This window comes from Vicia villosa, linkage group LG3, assembly GCF_029867415.1.
Source record: "Vicia villosa cultivar HV-30 ecotype Madison, WI linkage group LG3, Vvil1.0, whole genome shotgun sequence".
Taxonomy (NCBI): Eukaryota; Viridiplantae; Streptophyta; class Magnoliopsida; order Fabales; family Fabaceae; genus Vicia; species Vicia villosa.
This window is the reverse complement of record NC_081182.1, coordinates 46,326,817-46,352,534: the sequence shown is the minus strand read 5'-3', so window position 1 is coordinate 46,352,534 and position 25,718 is coordinate 46,326,817. Positions and strand designations below refer to the sequence as shown.

At 34.4% G+C, this 25,718-nt stretch overlaps 4 protein-coding genes across 4 annotated transcripts; 2 read left to right on the top strand and 2 right to left on the bottom strand.

Annotated features, from left to right (window-relative positions):
• Positions 1-2,171: 2,171 nt before the first annotated feature.
• Positions 2,172-4,341, top strand: LOC131661271 (rhodanese-like domain-containing protein 14, chloroplastic). Its single transcript, XM_058930742.1, has 6 exons — positions 2,172-2,525; positions 2,623-2,669; positions 3,050-3,142; positions 3,309-3,447; positions 3,533-3,635; positions 4,084-4,341. The coding sequence occupies exons 1-6, from the start codon at positions 2,318-2,320 to the stop codon at positions 4,196-4,198; spliced, it is 705 nt and encodes a 234-aa protein (XP_058786725.1). The 5' UTR covers positions 2,172-2,317; the 3' UTR covers positions 4,199-4,341.
• Positions 2,525-6,617, bottom strand: LOC131661270 (uncharacterized). Its single transcript, XM_058930741.1, has 7 exons — positions 6,000-6,617; positions 5,812-5,910; positions 5,502-5,693; positions 5,293-5,412; positions 5,036-5,107; positions 4,574-4,808; positions 2,525-2,702 (listed from the first exon to the last, which is right to left on the bottom strand). The coding sequence occupies exons 1-6, from the start codon at positions 6,366-6,368 to the stop codon at positions 4,584-4,586; spliced, it is 1,077 nt and encodes a 358-aa protein (XP_058786724.1). The 5' UTR covers positions 6,369-6,617; the 3' UTR covers positions 2,525-2,702; positions 4,574-4,583.
• A 3,080-nt stretch (positions 6,618-9,697) lies between these two features.
• On the top strand, positions 9,698-10,168 carry LOC131657986 (uncharacterized). The gene has a single exon (XM_058927327.1). It carries the CDS (start codon positions 9,698-9,700, stop codon positions 10,166-10,168), a length of 471 nt encoding a protein of 156 aa, XP_058783310.1.
• A 5,367-nt stretch (positions 10,169-15,535) lies between these two features.
• LOC131661269 (AAA-ATPase At2g46620-like) lies at positions 15,536-17,697 on the bottom strand. The gene has a single exon (XM_058930739.1). The coding sequence runs from the start codon at positions 17,436-17,438 to the stop codon at positions 15,972-15,974; it is 1,467 nt and encodes a 488-aa protein (XP_058786722.1). The 5' UTR covers positions 17,439-17,697; the 3' UTR covers positions 15,536-15,971.
• Positions 17,698-25,718: the final 8,021 nt, after the last annotated feature.

Below are 25,718 nucleotides of genomic sequence, written 5' to 3'. Positions count from 1 at the left end.
GAATCATAGAACTGGACCAAGGTGTTCAGAACTCCGTCATCTACATCAGTATTCAACACAGTTAAAAGTCGTCCATACCAGTTTTTGAAATCCGAAGGGCAAGCTACCAAAGATCCTAGCTTCCTCGGCTCTTTCAACTCAGGGTGCTTAAAAAAGAATTAATGAGTGTTTCTCCTTTCAGGGTTCATATTCGAATTACCCGCGACCCTTGCAAATAAAGTTTCTAAGTTCCTTGAAAATCAAGTGAAAAATGATGTTTATGAATACATGAATGCATGATTATGTCACAATCACAAACAGGGTAGGTTCAAAGGTTCAGCATCACAAGCATGGATCCAGGTGGACAAGGTAACAACCATCTCACAGGATATGTTATATAGCTTTAGATGTCTTGAGCAGTAACCAAGTTCTAAGAAAGTTCCTAGAGTTGTGGATCCATCTTACAAATATTACTGATTTAGTGACTACTCGCTAGGGGTGGGAATAAGCTGGGCCGAGTTAGGCTTTGTCAAGCCTGAGCCTGGACTACAAAAAAAATTCAAAGCCTAAGTCTGGTCTGTACCCTATCATAGGCTTATTTTTTTGGCCCGAGCCTGGCCTTTTTGAAGGCCTGATTGGCCTACTTAAAAGCCTATTTCATTGGAACATTTCTAAATAAGGCATTCAACTCAACTTCATATAGACTAACAAATTAAAAGATTAGAGAGATTAAATGTTTGTTTGTATTGACTTATTTGAGTTTATCTAGTAGCATAAATTTTGTGATTCTTTTTGTTTGAGAGAACTTATGGAAGCAAGTTATGACATTGTTCATAAGATTTTGTTCATCTTATTTTCATAATTTCTTTAAGATAATTAAGATTTATTTTTATATTTTAATTTAAAGTACAAAATATAATATAATAATAATAAATAAAATTATTCATATTTATTTAAATAGGCCGACCTCATAGGCTTAAAAAGCTTTTTATATGGCCCGTGGCCTAGACTTTTTAGCTAAATAGGCTTATGAAAAAGCCTATGCCTTTTCTATTTATATAAAAAGCCTGGCCTGACCTAGGTCTATGTAGGCTGGGCCATAGATCCCTGTTAGTCGGTCTGACCTATTCCCACCTCTATTACTCGCAGATCAATAATATTCTCAAGAGAACCTCATCCGAGCGTGGCATCGTGTATCAACCAAACAAGGCATGCGCCATGAAGGTCACCAAGCCACATCCTAAAGGTCAAGAGGGGTTAAAATGTTCTAAAGGTCTCTCAGAATCATGGACTGCCAAGTCAAAAGCAACAATACTATTACGACTACTTGTAAGATAATATTATCTTCAAAGGGGACTCATCTAAGCGGGGTTCTCATAAACATGTGTCCTTAATTTCCATCCGTTACTTTAGAATTCTTATTAAACATGAGAACAAAAATAAGAAATGTAATTTTGAAACTTTGATAAGAAAAAATTCAAAGTAGAAGAATATTATTAAACTTTTGAGTTTGAAAGGAGAATGAGAGCATAAAGAAATTAAAAGACTTAAATACATAGTATTATAAAATATAGGAAAATGCTAATTAGTACCTTTGAGGCACTCTTTAAGTGATTAAAGTGGTAAGTATTTTAAAAATGCGTGCATTTAATGTATTGAAAATGTTTTGGAAATTGAAATGCTAATTTTTATAAAAAATATTTTCTTTATATAGTATCCTTAAAGAATGTCCTAAGAGCATCGGTTAACATAACCCTAAAATATATTTATCATGTATTTATAATACATTCTATATCATTTTTAAATAACATGGTTAGTGAAATACAAATGAGATGAAACGTCCGTTTGAGTAATTTTATCCAACTTTTTTTGGGTACAATTTTACCACACTTTTTTAAGTGGGTAATATAGTCTTCACCCAGAATTACATTCTGTGTTAAGTAAAAAAATAGCATAACATTTTAAGACCCAGAATGTACTAGAATTTCCTCTAAGAAAAGTACTAGGTAGGTATATGACAGCGGGGATGGACAAAACATTAAAACGCTTATACCAAAAGACATAATAGTTATCTAAAAATTACGTGTCAAGGTAAGGGAATAAAAGAGAACAAAAGAAGACAAAAATGATGATAATAAGGATATCCAAATAGCATAAGACTCCTAAAACATCGACCACAAATTCAGATTTTATGCCCAAAATATCCACAATACTCGATGCACATTTCTCACTAACAAACCAAAGAGCTCACTTGACAACAGGCGCAACTCAAGTACTTCCATTCAATTAACTATTTACTCTTAAATATCTGATTTGTGTTGAAATTGAGCTTCAAAGCATGACGGCTTTTACATCAACTGCTCTACAATATTCATCCACATCATATTTACAATCCTGGGTACCTTCTATAGAAGGCACTCGTGATCATAATTCATGGTGTGTAAGAGTGAGATCATACAAACCCACTTCTCAAAGATTTCACCAACAGAACATTGCAAGAGGACTAACAATCCAGAGTGCGGCCACAAAACAAGCGAAAACACCAGGTATCTTTCTGAGTTGTACTTTTACTGGATTAAATTGTCCTAGCACTTGGAAGATGTGATAGAACCTTAATTTCACTTTCTTTTTTGGAGGTAATAGCTGAAGAAGAGTGGAAGGTTAAGCGAGAATTACTGCTGCAGAAAAGGGTAAAGCTCCACTTCTCTGTCACACTTACATTCCTGAATGCACAAATAAGCACACTTGCATCTTTAGCATTTATATTTATGAGCACAATGATATTTCAAGATAATACAATAGTTTGAAATTACATTTCAAACTAAGAATAATTGCATAGATCACTAATAAAAAGCAAGGAGCTGCAAGCTAACAGGAAAGTGACAAAGTGACAGAGATTATAGAGTAATGGAAACAAGAACAAAGATACAGAGGGGAAATGAACTATGTAGTCAAACAAGTTTGACTATACAACTAAGAATAACATACACATCAAGTCTGTGGGTAAAATCTAAGAAAATATGATTATGTTTATATCACATGCATGTTTATATTTGATATAAAATTGCAGGTAAAAAGTGTGGAACCAAAGGAAGCTCTGCGCCTTCAGAAAGAAAATAAATTTGTGATTCTTGATGTAAGGCCAGAAGCAGAGTTCAAGGAGGTTAGCGAACATGTTTTTGAAGCTTTTTTTTATTTATTTCCAACTCCAATGTGTCTGTTCATTCATGTTGCATTTTTTCTGTACATCTCTTTTGATCAATGTATAGTGAATGATATATGCGATGCTCAGAAGAAAAAACTGATGGGTTTGGCTATGATCACTGCAGGCTCATCCCGCAGATGCAATTAATGTGCAAATATACAGGCTTATAAAAGAATGGACAGCCTGGGACATTGCTAGACGTGCTGCATTTGCATTTTTTGGTATTTTCTCTGGAACAGAAGAGAACCCCGAGTTTATCAAGTGTAAGATGAATTTGACTCATCGGGCATTTCTTGAATTCATGCATTTCTTGTTTTCTGAAACTAAATTTTTTATTTATGCTGGCAGCTATTGAGGAAAAATTAGATAAAAATGCAAAGATAATAGTAGCTTGCTCAGCAGGAGGAACAATGAAACCAACACAAAATCTGCCTGAAGGTCAACAATCTAGGTATTAAATTATCTCTCCCCCTTTCCTCGGTCTGCTTTCTTCTCTCTAGTTTTCAATTTTGCTCATATATGCTGTAAGAATATATAGTCAAAAACAGGTCGGCAACAGTTTATGAAATCAGTTTTACTCTGCATGCAAACAATTTTACTCATGAATGTGTTTGCACTTTGCATCCAACATCAGATTCAGAGACATTTAAATTTTAGAGAACTGGACAAATGACATTCATAATATTATAAACCATCCTACCAAATTATTAGTTATTTAAAGTAATAACAAGACTAATTAGTTATCCATCAGCTAGAATACACAATGAAAGGTGTCAGTAATAACTTGGATTGCAAGGATGTAAGATCAAAGAAAGTGATATAGCTCAAAAGTGCATGTTGCATATACACATTCAAATGATTGATCTGATGCTAAAGATCACATTTTTGTATTTTCACAGGTCTCTAATAGCAGCTTACTTGTTGGTCCTAAATGGTTACGCCAATGTCTTCCATCTAGAAGGTGGGCTTTACAGGTGGTTTAAAGAGGATCTGCCAACTGTTTCAGAGGAGTGAATTCATTGCTAACATTGTGCATGCAGAGAATCCTGGACCTAGTTTTGACCATAATGAGGATGCTGATAAATGCATACAAATGTAATCATTGAACTGGTGTAAAAAGTTAGTATGAGAAAAAATGCCGTGTTACATTTTCTAAATATTGCCTCCATAGCTTTAGCGTGAGAGGGTCTATTTATCAGTATCGTATTATCACTTATCAGCAGTTTGCAATCCACTGATGGACGTTAAACATGCTTTGGAACTACTAAAGCATACCAAACACAAGCTTAGTGATCAAGCATTTATGGTTCCATTGCCATCTAATCCTTATGTCCATAATCCAATTCAAAAGAAGAAAAACCATGCAGAGGAGGAAGGTATTTGTCTAACCTACAATTTCCTAAGCCTTTAAAGATGCTTTTGCCATTGCTAGAGCACCATCATAACTTCGATTTCCTCCAATAAAACCACTCATGTGCACAAAAGTACAACCTGGAATTCCAGCAACCTCAGATAGCCTGTCATTTTCCAAACCCCTCCAAAGATATGGTAGTGGTTTTCTGCTCTCAAATCTAGCGGGTGAAATTGCCACTGCCTGTAGTTTCCATTTCTCACTCCTATCATCCTAAAATTATGAATCGTGTATCACATAAATCACAAATGAAGTAGTAATTTACAATTGAATAAAAAAATAAAGAACACTTTTGAAGTTTGCAAGTGACATTGGTTATGAAGAACTTGAAAATAAACTAGTGTGTGGGTTTTGTTGGGAGGGGATGATGATAATGATGGATGCTTCATTGCTTATATAAAATTCGAGATTGATTGATTAACTCAGCCAAACATATCTACCTGGTAAATAACATATTTGATCGAAGGATTGATTTTCATTTCCTCCTCGAGCTCATGTATGTGAAATTTCCACTGTGGAACAAGTGAGAAAAGTGAGAAAAAAATACTTAAAAGGATATCCAAAAGCTAAAACCAAATTTTACTTTCCCTAGCAAAGATTATTATATACCCCTTGATTGGTAAGAAGAGAAAACTTATTACAACAATTATTAAAAAGGTGTGTCAAATTGATTAAATAGTTTGTGAGCTTAACTTACAGGACAAGATCGATTTAGTTTTATAATCTCCCCACTGGAATCAATAGTTTCTCTTGCTGCAAGACACTCCATAACAATAGACCGCGCCGGCAACCATGATTTTGCATAATAATTCACATTCTGTAACCATGATTTTAGTTGAGCATAAGCAGTTAAACACGGTGAACAACAGAAATCAAACAAACGTTAACATTCCAAAACAGTCTCACCTCCAAAAATTCACCACCAGCCAGAGCCATTGCCCTATGAAACGCTTCGTTTTCTGCATCAGATGACTGATCAGAATCCGTCCAGTCCAAATTCAATCGTTTTATTCTCGATCCTAATCCTGTGTTGATTACATATTTCGGAGATTCGTCCGAGTCATATTGATTCACTCCATTATCCAGAGCATCAACTGACTGAAAAACAAAACAGCATTTTCACAAACAGAAGCATTTTCTTTAAAACTATTTCACTAATTTTCAAATCCAAGCTTTCAAGGACTAAAATGTGAATGCATAGTATAAAATTATCTACCTCTACAAAGTTTCTGTATATAGCTGGATATAACTGTTGTACATGAGGATGATCTTCATCAAGACGAAGCACATTTCCAATTATCTCCAATCCAAAATGCTACAGTATATAACGAATGAATAATCAATTAGGTTTTGATTGATAATGAAGAAACGAAATCAGTAACTGAATTGGAATTGAAGAAAGACCTTATAGACAAGTCCGGCGCTACTGAGCTTAGTGACGAAGCCTCGACCGAAAACCTGGTAAAAGTCCTTCTGATGATGGTCGTAACGGTGTCGTATCGGGTCGTAAGCGCCTCCGACATCAACTACGGCGTCCAATGATTCAAGAAGCTTCGGGTCTCTGGTTCTAACTATATCGGCACCGGAGAAGAGTTTGGAAAGGCGGAGCATGAAGCAAGCGAGGGCCTCGTCGCAGTGGAAGGTTCCGCTGTGCGTGCCCACGCGCTTAGCGGAGGACATGGAGAAAGATGATGATGGAATGGTGTGGAATGTCATTAGCAGAGGATTGTGTAACGGAAACTTCATGTGCCACGCTTTCGCAAATTTGACCATTTTTGAAACTTCCTTTACCGTGGCTCAGCTCTCAGAAACGGGGAAGATTCCGTCTAACGACATCGTTTGACAGTTTTTTTGCGAGATATATAATTTGGGCCGCGTGGTTACGTACTTATTGTTAGGTTTGATGGTCCTCATCTTTAATGGTTTAACTGTTACTATCTTCACCCCCTACACGCTTGCTATCTTCAACCCTAAGTTGGTAGTGGTTCTTAAAGACTTTAGTGATTTTTTTGGGTGAGAGTAAGTTCCCGAAGGTGAGAAATTTGATTTTAAGGGGTATTTTCTATTTAACAGATTGTCCTCCCCCTCAACCCTTCGTGAGATTGGCCAGCATGACAAACATTAAAAGCTTAGTTTTTCATTTCAACACTAGTCAGAGACCCGTGCTTCCGCACGGGTGATTTTTTTTCTGGTGTAGTATTTTTTTAATGATATGAATAATATAAATAAAAGGAATTATAAGTCATATGCATAATTAAAAGGAATTGTTTTACTTGAATAGAGTTAGAGTTTTATTGATTGCTCTGTTATACTCCCAATTCTTTGAAAACCGAATATCAATAGGAATCGTTTTGAAATTTGAAAATAAATACTTTAGTTTTCAAATAAAAGTCATTATTGTTTAAAATAAAATAGGCATTGTATTGAAAGTGACCCTTAAGATTAAACATTATTATCGTATTCATGTGCTAATTTTGTGTGTAATAAAGAACCATATAAAAAAGGACATGTGAGTTGGAGAAAAAAATAAAATTTTAACAAATGCAAATGTAAAATTTTAAATATAAATGAAAAATATTAAATAATCATATAAAAAATACTATAAGATGAAGATAATAAAAATGAAATATTAACATTTAAAAATAAAAACTATCTCTCAATTAATAGTAATTGTTGATTAAAATAAAATAGCTACTATGTTGATAATGACCCGTGAAATAAAAAAATAATTTGATGCGATATAAAATATATTTAAAAACAAATGTAAAATAAACAATAATCATGGAAATTTAATTGTATTAAATAATGATAAAAAATCGTGAGATGGAGAAAAAATAAAAATAAAGATATTATCTCTCAAATAAAGACAATGATTGATTAAAATAAAATAGACATTATGTTGATAGTGACCCGTGAGATAATAAATAAATAGAGAAAAAAATTAAAATGAAAGTAAGAAAGTGTGAAAAAATGTGAGAGAAATTTGAAATTTTAATTAAGATAGAGAAGATGTGTAATGATCGATTAAAAAAAATTAAGTATTGAGTTGATAGTGGCCCGTGAAATAATTAAATATTTTTGAGAATAATAATTAAATGATCGATTATTAATATTTTTTGCGATAATAGATAAATGTAGAAAAATTAAAATGAAAGTATGGAAAAATGAAATGTGAAGGAAATTAAAAATTTTTAGTAAGATTAAAATTTAAAAATAGATTATTAATATTTTTTGTGATAATAAATAAATTAAGAAAAATTAAAATAAAAGTAAGAAAGTGTGGGAAAATGAAATGTAGAAGAAATTTAAATATGACTTCCATCATCCATGGCTTACATGTGATGTCATCATTTATGCAATAAAGTTGTAGGAAAAATGTTATTTAATTCGGACCAATGAAAAGCTAACATTTGAGACATCCATTCAATAAAGTTGAAAGAGTGAATACTTAATTTGTTAGTTACAAAAAAGACTTTTTATTAGTGCAAATAAATTTTGGTGAAAGGGTAATTTAGGCAATTTGGTAAATCTATTATTATTGAATAGATAGTAGATTATTTCACCTGGTCAACACTCCATAAATATGCAACGGTTTTTTCTAATATTTTAATGTTATAAAATTAAAAATAGTCGTTCAACGGTTATAGTTACTTTTTTTTAAGTTATTTTTTTGTTATAAATATAATTTTTTGAAAAAAATTTACCAACACAAATTTTACCATCACTTTTATTTTCTCTTCAATTTCAAATTTCTCTCTCACAATTTCATCATTTTAACTCAAATTTTCATTTTTTTTACTTCAAATTACAATTGTTTAGGTCAAATGAATCCTAATCATTTTCATTATCAACAAGCTATATTCAATTTCATGCAAAATTATCAAAATCCTAATCCTCAAAATTCTCAAATTCCACCGGTGCCACCATTTATCTACTCAAGTTCCACCATTTTCTACTCAAGTTCCACCATTTTCTACTCAAGTTGGTACTGAAAAAGAAGAAAGGGTTGTTGTTAAAAAAATCTCGAGAGCAATTTACAAGGGATGAGGATATACTACTTATCCAATCATGGCTCAATATTGTAATAAGATGAAAAAAAATATGGAATGTAGTTAGTATCACTTATGTAAAATGGTCATTAGTACCACTTTAATTTATCAACACCTATGTAACATGGTCATTAGTACCACTTTAAATTATAATAAATATTATGTCATTCAAACTAGTAGTTATTCAAACTAGCCGTTATTCAAACCATTATATATACTACCACTTATGTAATTGTTTTCTCATTCTCATCTTATTCTTCTCGTATTATTTACTAAAATAGATTCAGACAATTCAGATAATTACGATCAAGAATTTTGGGAGTTGGTTGAAGAAGAATTTATGGACGACAATGATGAAGAACAACGATAGATCGAAGTCGTGAAGAAGGGCATAATCGATTGTTCAATGACTACTTCTCAGAAAATCCAGTATACACAGATGTTCAATTTTGAAGAAGGTTCAGAATGCGTAGGCGTGTATTTCTTCGAATTGTAGATGCCCTTGGAAATCATGATGAATATTTCCAAATGAGGGTCGATGCAACAGGTAAAATGGGTCTTTCACCATTGAGGAAATGTACACCTGTTGTTCGTATGTTGGCGTATGGGTCTGCTGCTGACATTGTAGACGAATATGTTCGAATCGGTGAAAGCACTTCAATTGAGTGCTTACAGAGATTCGTTCAGGGCGTGAATGCTGTATTTGGGGCAGAGTATTTGAGAAAGCCTAACAACACTAATGTTGAACATCTTTTACAAATGGGAGAGTCAAGTGGATTTCCAGGTATGTTGGGTTCCATTGATTGAATGCATTGGGAATGGAAAAACTATCCTGTTGCATGGAAAGGACAGTTTTGTCGAGGTGATCATGGTAAGCCCACAATCATGCTTGAAGCAGTGGCATCACAAGACTTATGGATTTGGCATGCTTTTTTTGGTATTGCAGGTTCAAACAATGACATTAATGTGCTAAATCAATCCAACGTGTTTAACGATATTTTGGAAGTACATGCTCCCAATGTGTAATATATAATCAATGGGACACCATATAATATGGGATATTATTTAGCAGATGGTATATATCCTGAGTGGGCTACATTTGTCAAGACCATTTCAATGCCACAGGGAGAAAAGAAAAATTCATTTGCTCAACATCAAGAATCAGCTAGAAAAGATGTGGAGCGGGCATTTGGAGTGCTTCAATCTCGATTTGCAATTATACGTGGCTCAGCACGTGCCTGGCACATGGAAAGTCTCAAGCATACCATATATGCATGCATCATATTGCACAACATGATTGTGGAAGACGAACGACATACATACGGAGGTAATTTTGATTACTCTTATGATAATGTGGATGACAACAACTCAACAACCGAAACATTTAGCGGTCCTCATCCGAATCTTGCAACAAGACTACAAAGAAGAGCAAGTATTCGAGAAAAACAAGTTCATCGTCAACTTCAAGGAGATTTAGTCGAGTATATTTGGGAACGTTTTGGACATGTAGATGATGAAATTTAAGTTTAATTTATTATGTGATGTTATTCATTTTTATTGTTTTTAATTATATGTCATGTATTTGAGATTAATATTAATTATCATTTTAAATTATAAGTTTAATTTGAATTTTATTTATTTTATATCAATTTTAATTTAAATAATTTAAATTATTATTTTAATTGCTATAAATTTTAATATGAATAAAATATTAATAAATAAAGTAAAGTTGTGGGACCCAATATGAGTTCTTCAAAGTTGCACCATTGGAGCGAAAAATTAGTTGAGTTGTTTCAAGCTGACGTGGCTTAATAGGTCCCGCAAGGAACCCAAAAATGGGTTCACGGTTGGAGATGCTCTTAAAGACTTTAGTGATTTTTTGGGGTGAGAGTAAGTTCACGAAGGTGAGAAATTCGATTTTAAGGGGTATTTTCTATTTAACAGATTGTCCTCCCCCTCAACCCTAAGGTGGATATATATATATATATATATATATATATATATATATATATATATATATATATATATATATATATATATATATATATATATATATATATATATATAGAGAGAGAGAGAGAGAGAGAGAGAGTGAGTTATGGGGTTGGATCCAACGGCTCCTAAGAAGTAGCATTCGTTTCAACTTGACTATGAGATTTGTTGACTGTCTACTTCTCAATGAATCATGGTCACGACTACTTTCCCACATGATTATGGATTGCATACACGTCTTCTCACTTGGACGAGTCATCTAATGAGTGAGGATAATGTGTATATACACTAGGGCGTGCGCCTAATGAGGACTAGCCCCGTATCACCTATTGCAGATATTTTCAAATATAACACTACACAGTCTTTCAAGCACGAGGACTTGTAAAGGGAAAATTGATTAAGCTACTCCTCCGCGTAGTTTTAAGCCTTTCATTCCTTTCGGGCGAATCCCGTAGTTAGGAATAGGCCCCTTAGTTAGGGGTGAGTTCCTTAGTGGAGGGAGAATCTCTCAATTAAGAAGGAGTTCGTCAGTTAGAGTCAAGTCCCTTTGTGGAATGTGAGTCCCTCAATTATAGGTGCACCATGAAGGAGAAGTTTTGAGTACACCTTCAGGTATCACATGAGTGTTATGCTATCAGCCAGTCAATTCTAGAGAGATCAAAACGTTAGTTATTATAACTTAATCGTTTAATGAAAAAGAAATGTTTGTGGCATTTAATGTTGCTTATGATGGCTTTTCTAGTCAATCTCACCATTTTCCTTACGCATTTCACTAACGTGTAAAACCTTCTCCACTTTTTACAACTGTTATACCATTATACTGTTAGACAAATATGTTATTTGTGCTCTTAATTTTTCTTTATAAACATCTATTGTAGATGAATAATTTTTATAAATTTAATATAAACAATACATTAACTTATATTTTACAAATTTTAAACGATATTTTCTTTTACCAATATGACAACATGCAATAACGATAATTTAAAAAAAAACAATAAGGTACATATTTTTTACGAAAAAATTTAGTTCCAACAATAAAAATTGTACTAACAACAAAAATAATAATAATAATAATTTGAAATGCTACAAAATGTGTCCCTTCTAAATTAGCTTATATTTTATTCATAGATGTCACAAATGTATGAACATTACGGAGATGTATTTTCGATTTTTTTTCAAAATTTTTCTAAAATCTGGAGATGTATTTTCGGATTCTTTCTATTTACATTGTTTGGCTTCATGAAATTGAGTTTCATTTATATAATGTTTGTGTGGTTTAATTATAGACATTATGGTTGATAATAATCAAGATAGATTTAGACACGACAGAGTTGCATAACATGCATAAGTTTTGAGGGATAGAGCTTGATCATCGCAGACATCAATCGGTTCTAGTTCCATTGAGGCGGAGACATCAACTTCTCGGACTCATGCATCTTCTCGGGCTCATGCATCTCCACCATTGAATTAAATCGAATTTGAATTATTGAGATGAATCAAATTGTTTGCAAATTTTAGTTGAACCAAATTCAAATTTATAAAAAAAGTTTAACAAACTCAATCGAGTTTCAAACCAAACTAATTCTTATTGAGCCAAACTGACTAGTTTTCGCCTTAATGAATTTGAGTAAATTTCTTTTTGTTACGTTATTCTTGTAGTAGGAGTATGGATAGATAAAATCTCCAATAGCTTATCCTTTATGTATGTTCTGGATTTGGACTATACTAGATCTTATTTTTTGTTTTTTTACGGGATCTTATTCTTCATTTTAGTTTATGTGGTTTAGTTTCTATAAATAAATAAATTTTAGTTTTTGTGGTTTAGTTTCTCTAAATAAAAATAAATAAAACAAGAAGAGCAAATTCAACAATCCAATAGAACTGCCACATCTGTGCTGTTCCCACTGGTTAGCATGAATTATCTTTTTGTATATGGTTTGCAAGTTCTGGAAGCAAGAATACTTCAAACTTGTTATTTCACACGTCACTTTCGCCGCAAAAGACAACACCAATTTATTTTATGTGAAAACAAGTTATATTGGGCAAGACTACTTAAATAGATATGACCTATCAAAAAGTCTAAGGCTCATATCTTGTAATAACAGGATTTATTTTAAACTATATGGCATGTTAAGCATCTTAAATAGATAGACTTGTAAGGTCTAAATAACTTTTTAAATGTACAAAAGTGCTATTATTATTAGTTTAATATACTTTTAAGATAGTTGTTATCCCACTAAAAAGAATACTTGTTTGGTATTATATTATAGTGGATTTGTTGAAATTACTGGTGAATTATAATGGCCTTAAAAATTGTTAATGTCATGTACAAACTAAATTAAATGGATAATGAGTGATTTATTTGTAAAAATAATTTGTTTATAAATGAATAATCTCTTTTAATTTTTAAAACAACACAAATTGTTATATTTTAAAGACATTTTTCAATAACAACGATCCATAATAGGTGGTTGAAAGAAAGAGACTCAAATACCAAATATTTTCATGGTGGCATAAGCGAGAGAAGAAAATACAATGAAATTCTATTTATAGATGTAAATGGTAGAAGATTGAAATAAAATGATGAAATAAAAATAAAATAAAAAAGAAATGTTTGATCATTTTCAGAAATGTTTTTTAAGGGTGAGACTCATTCCAACCAACATCGATTTCAAATACATGGATGTAAATTCTAGTGAATATATGGTTTGAGAGTTCTCAGAAGATGAAGTCCGCAAAGAGATGTGTGATTGCTAAAGATCTAAAAGTCTAGGTTGTAAAAGAATTTTCGGAAGAACAACCATATTTACTTTATAAGGGTTATGGAAGAATTTCATTCAAACACTCACATTATAAAATGGACAAGTTGTTCATTTCTGGTTCTGATTCCAAAGAAAAATAATCCCTTGAAGATATTAAAGTATAGGCCAATATCATTAATAAGGTGTACATACAACGTCTATTATAAGATTTTGACAAATAGATTGAAAAATTCAGCATTGTCATTTTAGAGATACAATCAACATTTTATCGTAGGTATACAAATCTTAGATGAGATTCTTGTTTCAAATGAAATTGTTGATAAAGCGGAAAGAAAGAAGAAAACAATGAATTTATTTAGGATATATTTCGAAAAAGCATATGATTCAGCTAATTTGGATTTTTTAGATTTTGAGATGCAAGAAATGAATTTTTCACGAGGAAAGATACTTGAAAACATGTGATAGTGGTAGTGAAATATATATTATCAATATGGGGGAATAAACATTTGTCCATTGGCGATCATTGGTCATTTTAAAATCAATTTTGTATGTGCTTCTGGTCTACTTCTTCTCATTCTTCAAGGTTCTGACAATAAAAATGTATGGATGAAAGTAAACTTAATCCGCATTGACATCAAACTTGTACATGTACAAATGTGTGAACATAGATTTTTTGCCATCACAAAACCCTACATACACATATTCAAACATTAGTGGATGTTCGATTAAGATCAAAACCTTGCATATACATATTGAAATATTAGTGGCGGTTCGATTAAGATAAAAAGATTTTAATTTAATGTGATAATTTTAGAAAACATCAATTTTTTTGGACTGTATGATTGAAACGGAAGAGCTAATAACTTCATAATCACATGAATGCTGAAAAAACCTAAATGGAAGGGAATCAATTTAGTATAAGTGTAGTCAACCATAAGCTTAATAAAACTACTTTATGAACAATGTTTGTTAATTCTCTATTTTTATGATTGACATTATGTTTGGTAAAACTAACTTATAGAGAGACATGTTGAACAAGATGTTCTATCCACTTCAACTGAAGAGACATGTCGAGTAAAATGTCCTATGTAGGATCATCAGACATTGTGACTGATAAGTACATCTAATATTTGAAGTCTATTATTTAGTTACAGGTGCAGAATATTTAAGAATATTGTGTAATCCTACGTGGCGCTTGATTTAGGGATAGCAGACTGTCTCTGTTTTCAAGATGTATGATTAGTTTCTAAATATAGAAAATATTTAGGAAACTAATGATTGAAACCCTATCTTTATGGAGAAGATTTTGGAGAATTTTCAGTAGTGCCCTGTTACGTTTTAAAAGTCCAATCCAGTCTAGAAGATTGTTTTAAATAGCAAGCAACATACCTAATTGTTGCATGGAACTTACATTGTATTTTGCGATAGAGTTTGTGCAGTCTTGTGAATTGTGAGCCTCTCTAATATCATCTTGATGGAAGAGTTGGATTGTGTCTTTGAGTTGTAAGTTATGTTGATCATTCATAAGCTTTTAAGCATTGAGTGATTGTTTGAAGTGTGTCTTCTAAAGTTTTTAAACTGATTATCACAATTGTGATTGAGGGGGATTGAGAAGAGTCTCATACTTAGGTGAGTCTTAGGTAGAAGTTAAGCACGAGCAGTGATTAGGTGAGAAAGTTGTAAATCAGAGGTTGTTTACATAGGACTTCAAAGTGATACTATCATAATGAACTTATCTCTATTTTGGTAGTTTCCAGAGTAGGTGTTGTTATACACTGAACTAAGTGGACAATTTCCTGTGTTCATTTAAGTTTCAACACTATTTATATTGTATACCTTTTCATTGTATGTTGTTCAAAGATGAGTACTTCGATATCTCTTAGGACATTTGAGATCTTAACACCGAAATTTCAATGTCTATGGATTGACATATTTCCATCCTAAGCCATCCAAACTGTGTCGATACATTGGAGCACCATTTTTATGTACTTACTCTAATTTTATTTATAAAAAAATATTTTTTAAATTCATTGAATAATCAATATATCTAAATTGTATTATAAACTAAATATATTGATTATTCAATAAATTAAAAAAATCAATTTTTTCTTGTAAATATGAATCTCCTTTCCTTTTTATGGTCAAAGGTCCCAATTTAAGGTAAATTGTAGGTCATATACCCAAATCCACGTCCTCCAATGAGAAAACCTGTTAGTTACAATGACTCATAAAGACTAGTTACAAGTCTTGCTGGCCTATTATACCAAAATAAATGTTGACCCTAATGAAAGTAATTAAATAGATTCTCGTCTCTAAAACAGAATTCAAAGAATAACACAAAGTGTTGAATATAGATTCTATCAAAATTCAAAATACCAAACAAACGACATGAATTCTAGTTTAACCTACCTAACCGCCCAACCATTATTTTCCTGTGTACATACAACTATTTAATGTGAATTATCAACAAAAAAGAAACTGCAATAATTGTTAGTAGCAGCTAGCGAATAACTGTCAAGCCACTTTACATTTTTCCAACAACAAAAAAAACCTATTCAATTCGGGTCATTTTATCCGACCCGACCCTCGATGCGCGGCGGTTCTTTCTCTATGGGACCCGAATAACCAGACTCCTCCTTTCTCCTACTTCCCAAACGCAGAAGCCCATACAGCTTCCGAAACTCCCTCACCGTATGAACACTCTCTCTACATATCACACCATTCGCATCACTAACCTCTTCGGAGCTCCGGCCCGACCCGCTACTACTCAACCTCTGCCCCTGACCGTTGGATTGCACCTGCATAGCGGTTATAACCGTTTTCAAGGCCCGGCTCGGCGAATTCCGGTTCGATATCATAATCTCACCGACTTCCGCCGGACTGAGCCTTGCACCGGTCTGAAAAACCTCTTCCACCTGAGGGAAAAGCTTATGTTCCTTCAACCCTAAATAACTATTAGCCAGAATCTTAAAAGTGGAGAAATCACATAAGGGGAAGTGTATGTGAACATCAACTCTCCCAGGTCTCAACACCGCTTGATCAACTTCATCCTTTGTACCATTCATCGTGAACACCATCACACGCTCTTCACCGCAACAAGACATTATCCCATCCATGAAGTTCAATACACTTGATAAATTAACAGCCGTTGATTTTCCCGCTAATAAACGATCCAGATCCTCGATCAAGATCATTGACTTCGGCGTCGTTTGCATCAACAGCGTTTTCCAATCGGAACCGTCCACCACCTTGGAAACGTCGATATCGTAAACGTCATAGCAGAGAAACTTCGCCATAGCAGCCACGAAACTAGATTTTCCAGTACCGGAAGCACCATAGAGAAGGTAACTCCTCTTCCAAACGCGGCCTAATCTGTTGTAGTACTGTTTTGATTTCAGAAACTGTTCCAGATCTGTTTTGACCTTGTTTTTCAATTCTACATCCATCGCCACCGTTTCGAAGCTTGCCGGATGAGTAAACGGAACCGAACGCCACCGATGCGTTTCCCCGGAGCCGGAATTCATGAACAGTTTTATATCCTTCTTCCTTCGCTGTTCAATTTCGTCTGCTACCGAGAGAATATGCTGAAAATACTGCTGAAAAACCCTACGCTTATCTTTCTTTTTCATTCTAAGAACAAGCGCTGACGCGGAGTCACCAGCAACCGTGTTGTTCGTCCATGAAAGCTTAGCTCCTAAGAAAGTATCATGAACAATTTGATTCGCATCAAGATGGAGGAATATATCAGACGGATTAGTACCGGAGAAGAGGTTGGTGAAATCGGAGTCCTGAACGGAAGGTAATGAATCAAGGTAAGTAATAATTTTCCGGTAAAGCTGATTTTCCCTGAAATTATGATCATATAACGGAACTTTGAAGGATTGGTGAAGATGAAGACGGCTTTCAAACGAAAGCCACCAGCGTTTAAGGATATGAAGTGCAGAGGTTCTACGGAAGAACCTCAGGATTAAGAAAGAGAGAACGAAAATGAAGAAGATGGAAGAGATTGTCATGGAAGTGGCCCAAATCCAAACCATAGTTTGATTGAGAATAAATAAAACTACTGATCAAAATATAGAGTTAGATTGAAGAATCAAATATTGATAAGCATGCGTTTAAATTTGGGAATGTAAATGGAATGTTGATGCCAAAGTGTAAACATTGTGCACTTTGTATATATCAGTATATACTTTGAACAGGTCATCGCATCCGTAAGGTCAGTGCCGGCAAATTTAATATTCTTAATAAATTTATTTTAATAGTACACATGTGTTCTTCTTTGGGGTGTTTGATTTTCTATTTTTTTTGACTCTTCGGAAACCTACGGCCTCAACCATTTACTAATTTTGTTGGATGTTTTTTTTTTCTTCTTTTTATTACTACGTCAGATTTTTATAAATTGTGAAGTCGAATGAATGATGATTTTTAAAGCATTTCTAGTAACTAGTTTTAAATAACAACTTACTTAAATAAGGTTCTATATACATACAAGTTGTTTCAGTATTATCAAATCATACTTTACTTTATGCAATTAATACATTATACTTTGTTCTAATAAAAATAATACTATGCATCTTAATCAGCCACTTTTTTTTTTGTCAAAAAAAGTAACCCATGTGTTTATACTTTTATATTTGAAGGAAATAATTTTTTTATTCCAGTATTATAATATCTTAGGTAAATTAATTTAACGAAATGTATGCAATCAACCTAATTATTTAAATTTTAAAATTTTTATTATTTAAAATAATTAAACAACTCATTCATTTTTTATAAAATCTTGTTAGATACCCGTTAAAAATGTTGTTAGGATAGATTCTCACATTAAAACATTTCATAATGTGGAAACTTCGTTAGGAAGGAAAAAAAGGACATTCACAACTGTAAGTTTTCTTTAAACGTATGTATTGATGTTAAGCTCACAACAAAATAAAATAAAATAAAATAACATTACTATTATGTAACTATGAGTTGTTTCTTTTCTTGGAGAGGAAAGCCCAAAAGAACAAACTATTATCTTTCTAATAAAGAATTTATATCAACAAGATTTCTACTCCTACTCTCTTTGCTAGTTAAAGTGTACAAAAAAATAATAATATTTCTCAAAGTATTCATAGTGGTGTCATGTCTTGCTAAACAATCCACACATTTGTTGGCTTCGTAGTGAATATGTATGGCTCGGTATTCCTTTCTGCATTAGTCTCACTCTTATTGAAGAGTAATTCAATATTTAGAAGATGGATTGATCTTCTGATGGTTACTCAGAAGATAGTATTGACCAGAAGATGTTATCTGGGTCCCATTAGTTTAGCTGTTTAGTAGTAAGGATACTTTAGTATTTTGTAGTACTGTACTGTTTGTACCTTAGACTTGTTCACTAAGTTTATTGTTTTAGGGCTTATGTGGCAAGATTTTCTTTTCCTATAAATAGCCTTGTAATAGCTATCAATAATAGCAGAATACAACATTTATTCTCTCATCTCTTTTGCGTCGTTATTCTGTTATTCTCTTTGTCACCATCTTTATTCATTGTGCACCAACAATTGGTATCTAGAGCTCCGGTTCCAAACACAGGGAAACACGAGTGAACGTGAGTTTGTGTGACTGTGTGATTGATTTTGTTTCTGGGAAACAAAGTTGTGTTGAATCACATATTTTCTTGGTCGTTTGTGGGTTGGGAAACACTGTGTGAGTGTGACTGAAATCTGATTTTTCTGCACAAGTTTAAAGATGAATGGAAGTAATTTGAATACCAAACTTTCAGTTCTTGATGGTAAAAAACGGAATAGATGGATGATTCAAATGCGTGTATTATTTGGTGCTCAAGATGTTCTAGATCTTGTCACTAGAGGATATGTTCCGGTTGCAGCGGAAGAACAAAGAGAAGCGCAGAGGGAAACGAACAAGAGAGATCAAAAGGCGTTGTTCTTCATCCATCAATGTGTGGATGTGAATGTGTTTGAGAAGATTTCTTATGCTATGACGTCTAAGGAGGCGTGGGATATACTGGTCAGGTGTTACGGTGGTGACGTATCAGTAAAGAAGGTGAAGCTTCAATCCCTGAGAAAGCAATATGAAAATCTCAATATGAAGAACAATGAGAAAGTATCTGAGTATATCTCTAGAGTGATTGTGATCACTAATGAGATGAAGGCTTGTGGAGAAACCCTTTCTGAACAAGTAATCATAGAGAAGATATTGAGGTCACTTACTCCTCAATTTGATTATATTGTTGTATCTATTGAACATTCTAAAGATTTGGAAACCATGAGAATAGAAGAGTTGTAAAGCAGTTTAGAAGCACAAGAGTTGCGTCTGACTGAGAGAACTTCTGAGAGAGAAGTTGAGCAAACTCTGAAGGCTTCTTTTGTCAAGAAGGACCAGAAGCATAGACGTGGTGATAGATTCCAGAAGGAAGCCTCAACTTCTGATGAGAAGAGATATCAGAAGGGAAAGGATAAGAAGAAAGTTCAATGTTACTATTGTAAACAGTTTGGCCATTTTGCTAGAGACTGTTTGGCAAACAAAGGAAGGAGATCAGAAGAAGCAAATATAGCCAGAGGAGGATCAGATGATGAACCTGTGCTATTGATGGCTTTAGAGTCGGACAAAAGATGTTCGTCAGAATGGTGGTATATGGACACTGGGTGTTCAAATCACTTGACTGGAAACAAACAATGGCTGATAGACTTTGACTCTGAAAGGAGGACAAAGATCAGATGTGCCGATGATAAGTATCTTTATGCAGAAGGTATGGGAAATGTCAAAGTCAAAGTGAAGAATGGGAAGAATGTTCTGATCAAAGACGTTTGGTATGTTCCTGGAATCAGAAGCAATCTGATGAGTGTGGGTCAGCTCATTGAGAAAGGTTTCTCAGTTGTTATGAAGAACAACCTCTTGAAGTTGTATGATTCCAATCAGAAGTTGATTATGCAATCTGAACAGGGAAGCAACAGAACATTCAAGGTGAATGTAGAAACAGCTGAAATAGAGTGTCTGAGTGCTGAAGGCTCAGAAGGTGATAGTAAGCTGTGGCACAAGAGGTTGGGGCACTTGAACTATAGAAGCCTGGGGCATCTAAGTTCTAAGAAGCTTGTACATGGCATTCCAAAGATTGTGAAGCCTGAGAAGTCATGTGAGGTATGCATGAAAGGCAAACAACCCAGATTGCCATTTGTATCAGAAGTTGCTCCAAGAGCAAAGCATGCTCTGGGAGTAGTGCACTCTGATGTGTGTGGACCATGTCCAGAACCTTCACTTGGAGGAAATAGGTATTTTGTGTCTTTTGTGGATGAGTTCACAAGAATGACATGGGTAACACTTATCAAGTTTAAGACTGAGGTGTTCACAGAATTCCAGAAGTTCAAGGTGAAGGCTGAGAAGCAGAGTGGTCAGAAGATAAAAATTCTCAGAACGGATGGTGGAGGCGAGTATAACTCTACAGAATTCCAGAAGTTCTGTGATGATAATGGGATTGAGCATGAAGTTACTGCTCCCTATACTCCTCAACACAATGGTCTTGCTAAACGTAGAAACCGTACTTTGCTTGATATGACGAGAAGTATGCTTAAAGAGAAGAAGCTTCCTCATAATCTATGGGGAGAAGCTGTTGCTACTGCAGCATATGTGCTCAATAGGTGTCCAACAAGGAGGCTGAAGGAAATTGTTCCTTTAGAGAAGTGGACTAAGGAGAAGCAGAGTGTTAGTCATCTGAAGGTTTTTGGTTCTGTGTGCTACAAACACGTTCCAGAAGCTAGAAGGAAGAAGTTGGATGATAGAAGCAAAGCGATGTTATTGGTGGGGTACCATAGTATAGGTGCATACAAGCTCTATTCTCCAGAAACTAACAAAGTTGAAGTCAGTAGAGACGTCATTGTGAAGGAATCAGAAGTTTGGGATTGGAGAGAGTCTCAACCAACTTCTGATGTAGAGATAACTTTTGAAGAAAAGTTAGAGTCAGAAGATGAATCTTCTGAAGACGAGTTAGAAGATGAGTCAGATGGAGAATCTGATTCTGATCCAGATTCTGATGATGATCCAGAGTCTGGTGGTAGTCATGATTCTGGAAGGGAAAACTCTGAAGACATAGGGTCTGGAGGACAAGCTTCTGGAGATGATCATGGAGGTGGTGACTCTGGAGTAGCTGACTCTGAAGTATCTCAGCGACCACAAAGAGTCAGAACTATACCAAGAAGGTTTGCAGATTTTGACATTTTGCAAGACACAGAAGTTGACTCAGAAGGAGAGGTCATTCAGTGTGCTATGTTAGTAGATTCTGAACCAGTGAGTATAGAAGAAGCGCTCAAGAAGAAGGTATGGCTGAATGCCATGAAAGAAGAACTTGAGGCTATAGAGAGAAACAAGACCTGGAAGCTGACAGAACTTCCAAAGAAGAAAAAAGCCATCAACGTCAGATGGGTTTTCAAGGTAAAGTTTAAGCCAGATGGATCAATTGGTAAACACAAAGCGAGGCTAGTGGCTAGAGGTTTTCTTCAGAAACCTGGACTAGATTACTTTGAGGTGTTTGCTCCTGTAGCTAGACATGAAACAATCAGGCTGGTGATTGCGTTAGCTGCGAACAGAGGTTGGTCCTTGATGCATCTGGATGTAAAGTCTACATTTCTGAACGGTCCATTATAAGAGGAGGTATATGTGTCACAACCCCCTGGCTTTGTGAAAAAGAATAAGGAAGGGATGGTGTACAAATTACACAAAGCTCTATATGGATTGAAGCAAGCGCCCAGAGCTTGGAATTTGAAGATTGATTCTTTTTTCTAGAAGCAAGGGTTTCAGAAGTGTGAGATGGAATATGGAGTCTATGTGCAACATTCTGGAAGCAATATGATTCTCTTGTGTCTTTATGTTGATGACATATTGCTTACAGGGAGTTGTCCAGAAGATCTGATGAAGTTCAAGAAGGTGTTGATGAATGAGTTTGAGATTACAGACCTTGGGAAAATGTCATATTTTCTAGGGATGGAGATTCTGTACTCAGAAGATGGTATCATTCTGCATCAGTTGAAGTATGAGTTAGAACTTCTGAAGAAATTCAAGTTGGAGAATTGCAAAGCTGCTGTTACACCGTCAGAAGCGAATCAGAAGTTGGACTCTGATTCTGAAGGTGAAGATGTTGATGCTACGATCTTCAAACAGCTTGTGGGTTCTCTGAGGTATTTGTGTAATACCAGGCCTGATATATGCTACGTAGTTGGATTGGTTAGTAGGTTCATGAGTAAACCTGAGTGGTCCCATTACCAAGCTGCTGTCAGAATCTTGAGATATGTCAAGGGAACTCTGAAATATGGCATATTGTTTCCTTCAGGGAGAAAGGAAGAATCAGAGTTATTGAGTTATTCTGATTCTGATTGGTGTGGAGACAGAGTTGATAGAAGGAGTACTTCTGGATATTTGTTCATGTTTCTGGGAGGTCCTATTTCTTGGAGTTCCAAGAAGTAACCTGTTGTTGCTCTATCAACCTGTGAAGCTGAGTACATCGCAGGCGCTGTAGCTGCATGTCAAGCTGTGTGGCTTCTGAATCTACTAGAAGATCTGAAGATTAGAGTGAAGAAGCCTCTGAAGCTGATGATTGATAACAAGTCTGCAATCAATCTTGCCAAGAATCCGGTGTTACACGGAAGAAGCAAGCATATTGAGACTAAGTATCATTTCTTGAGAAGCCAAGTTCATAATGGAACATTAGAAGTTGTGCACTGCAGCACCCAGAAGCAGATGGCAGATGTTCTGACAAAGGCGATCAAGACGGATCAATTTCTTCTCTTGAGGGATGGAATTGGCGTTGTCAGCTTTGATTGAAGAATATGAATTAAGGGATGGTATTAAAGAGTAATTCAATATTCAGAAGATGGACTGATCTTCTGATGGTTACTCAGAAGATAGTATTGACCATAAGATGTTATCTGGGTCCCATTAGTTTAGCTGTTTAGTAGTAAGGGTACTTTAGTATTTTGTAGTACTGTACTGTTTGTACCTTAGACTTGTTCACTAAGTTTACTGTTTTAGGGCTTATGTGGCAAGATTTTCTTTTCCTATAAATAGCCTTGTAATAGCTATCATTAATAGCAGAATACAACATTTATTCTCTCATCTCTTTTGCGCCGTTATTATGTTATTCTCTTTGTCATCATCTTTATTCATTATGCACCAACAACTCTCAGCTCTCCAATGCTCCCCACAACTTAATTTGCATTGTACACATTAGAGAATATGTAATCTCTCCTAGTCATTCTCCTCTTGTAATCTTTATTATTCCATTGTATCCAACTTTAGCATCTCCGTCGACTGCTCCATATGCTTTATAGTTATCCATTGCTCTTCAGGAGGCTTCCAACTTATGTGGATCTTGTTTGTAATTTGATTAATAATTGAGTTCTTCATTAATGTACTTTTAATATTGCAGTCAATTTGAATATGTAATTCCGAGTCATGTAAATTCTTTCTTAATCTACATACATGATCTTTTTTTTGCCTTTAACTTGAAAACTCATATAAACTCTTTCTCAATCTATACACATGATCTTCTTTGCCTTTATCTTGAAAACTATCGGCTTATTTCATGTAGATCTCTTCCTCCAAATCACCATGAAGGAAAATTGTTTTCACATCCATTTGCTCAACCTCTAAATCAAAAGTAGCAGCCAAACTCAACAGGTGAGAAAATCTCATTAAAATCAACACCCTTTTTTGACGAAAACCTTTCACTACTAATCTAGCTTTATACCTTAGAGACTTAGAGTTGCTCTCATGTTTAACTCTATAAATCCACCTATTTTTCAAACCCTTTTGCCTGTAGGCAACTTCACTAAATCATAAGTGTGATTATCATGCAATGATTTCATCTCATCAAGCATTGCATCCAACCACTTTTTATTTTCATCACTTTTCATGGCCATTTGAAAACACTCATGTTCACTGATCGAAAAATTAGCAAGTGTACTATTTTTACCGATGTAGTAATAATAGGGGTTATCCTCAGTATCGATCTCAAGGACTGCGTGGAAAATATAATAACAAGGGGGTTTTGGTGATTGTTTGGAAGTATTGATTACAATAACAAATTAAATCAACGCGTAAAATTGGGTGTGAAGTGATATGAGAAAGTATGTTAGGGCGAGATGTATGAATTTCCTTGTAACAACCTTTAATCCTTATTTTATGATATATTGTTAGAATGATCCAATACCAAATCTTAAGAGTTGTTTTGCTTAATTCCTTAACCGAAAACCTTTGATGTCCATCTTTAATCCTAATTCCTTAGCTATTCAAGATGATATCAAGCAATATAAACTTATTATAAAGAATTTAACGGTTACTACGGTTAAATCCACATTCCTAAGCGATTTCACCGTAGTATTATAATGCAAACAATGTTAAGGTGGTTTGTCCGACCTAAACCTTAACCGTAAATCAATAACTATTTGTCCGATAGAAAAAGCGTTAAGAACTTTGCACCATAAATAGCATAAAACAATGGAAATAAGATTTATCATGACAGCAATTCAGGGACACCCTTATCATTGGGGGGTTTAACTACTCATAGTATTCACAAAGATTACAAAAAGAAGTGTAAACATTACAAAAGTTATGGATTCTGTTGATCTTCAATTGTGATTAATCTTGAAGATCTTCATTCTCCCAAACCCTTGATAGCTCTCCTTTCTTCTGTAATTCTTCAATATGATCAAAGATAGTCTAATGCTGTCCAAAAACTAAGTCTAAATAGTATCAGGTCCTTCTTTTTCAAAGCAGAAAGTCCAAAGTACCCTTAATGAACCAAGACAAGGTGAACATGAAAAATCAGCTTTTCTTCTCGCGCCTGCCAACACGGGTCGTGTCAGGTGACACGGGCATGCGTGTTGGCCCTTTGACTTCAATTTACAAATTCTCTTGTATTAGGTCGAATGACACGGGCTGTGTCAGGTGACACGGGCACCCGTGTCAGGCATCTGTTTCTTGAGTAACATCAAATTAATGCAAAACTACCACACATAAAACATGAAATAACTTACGATAAAGCGATAAAAGACAACCACTGTGTTACCGAGATGACAAATTTTTGCCGAATAATTGATGGAAACTAAGTAGAATTGGTGACCGATCATTCACCCTCATCAGCCAAGGTCACATAATCATTAGAATTATATCTTGTAGAAGGCTGTCTCTGCCTGTTAGAACTCCTAAGTGGAACTTGAGATGGTTCTAGAGTTTAACCAAGATTCTCATCTTGTGACATATCACTCCCCCCTTCATCATTATTAGTTAGAATATTTACCTCATCTTCAAGTTGTTGATCATCAACA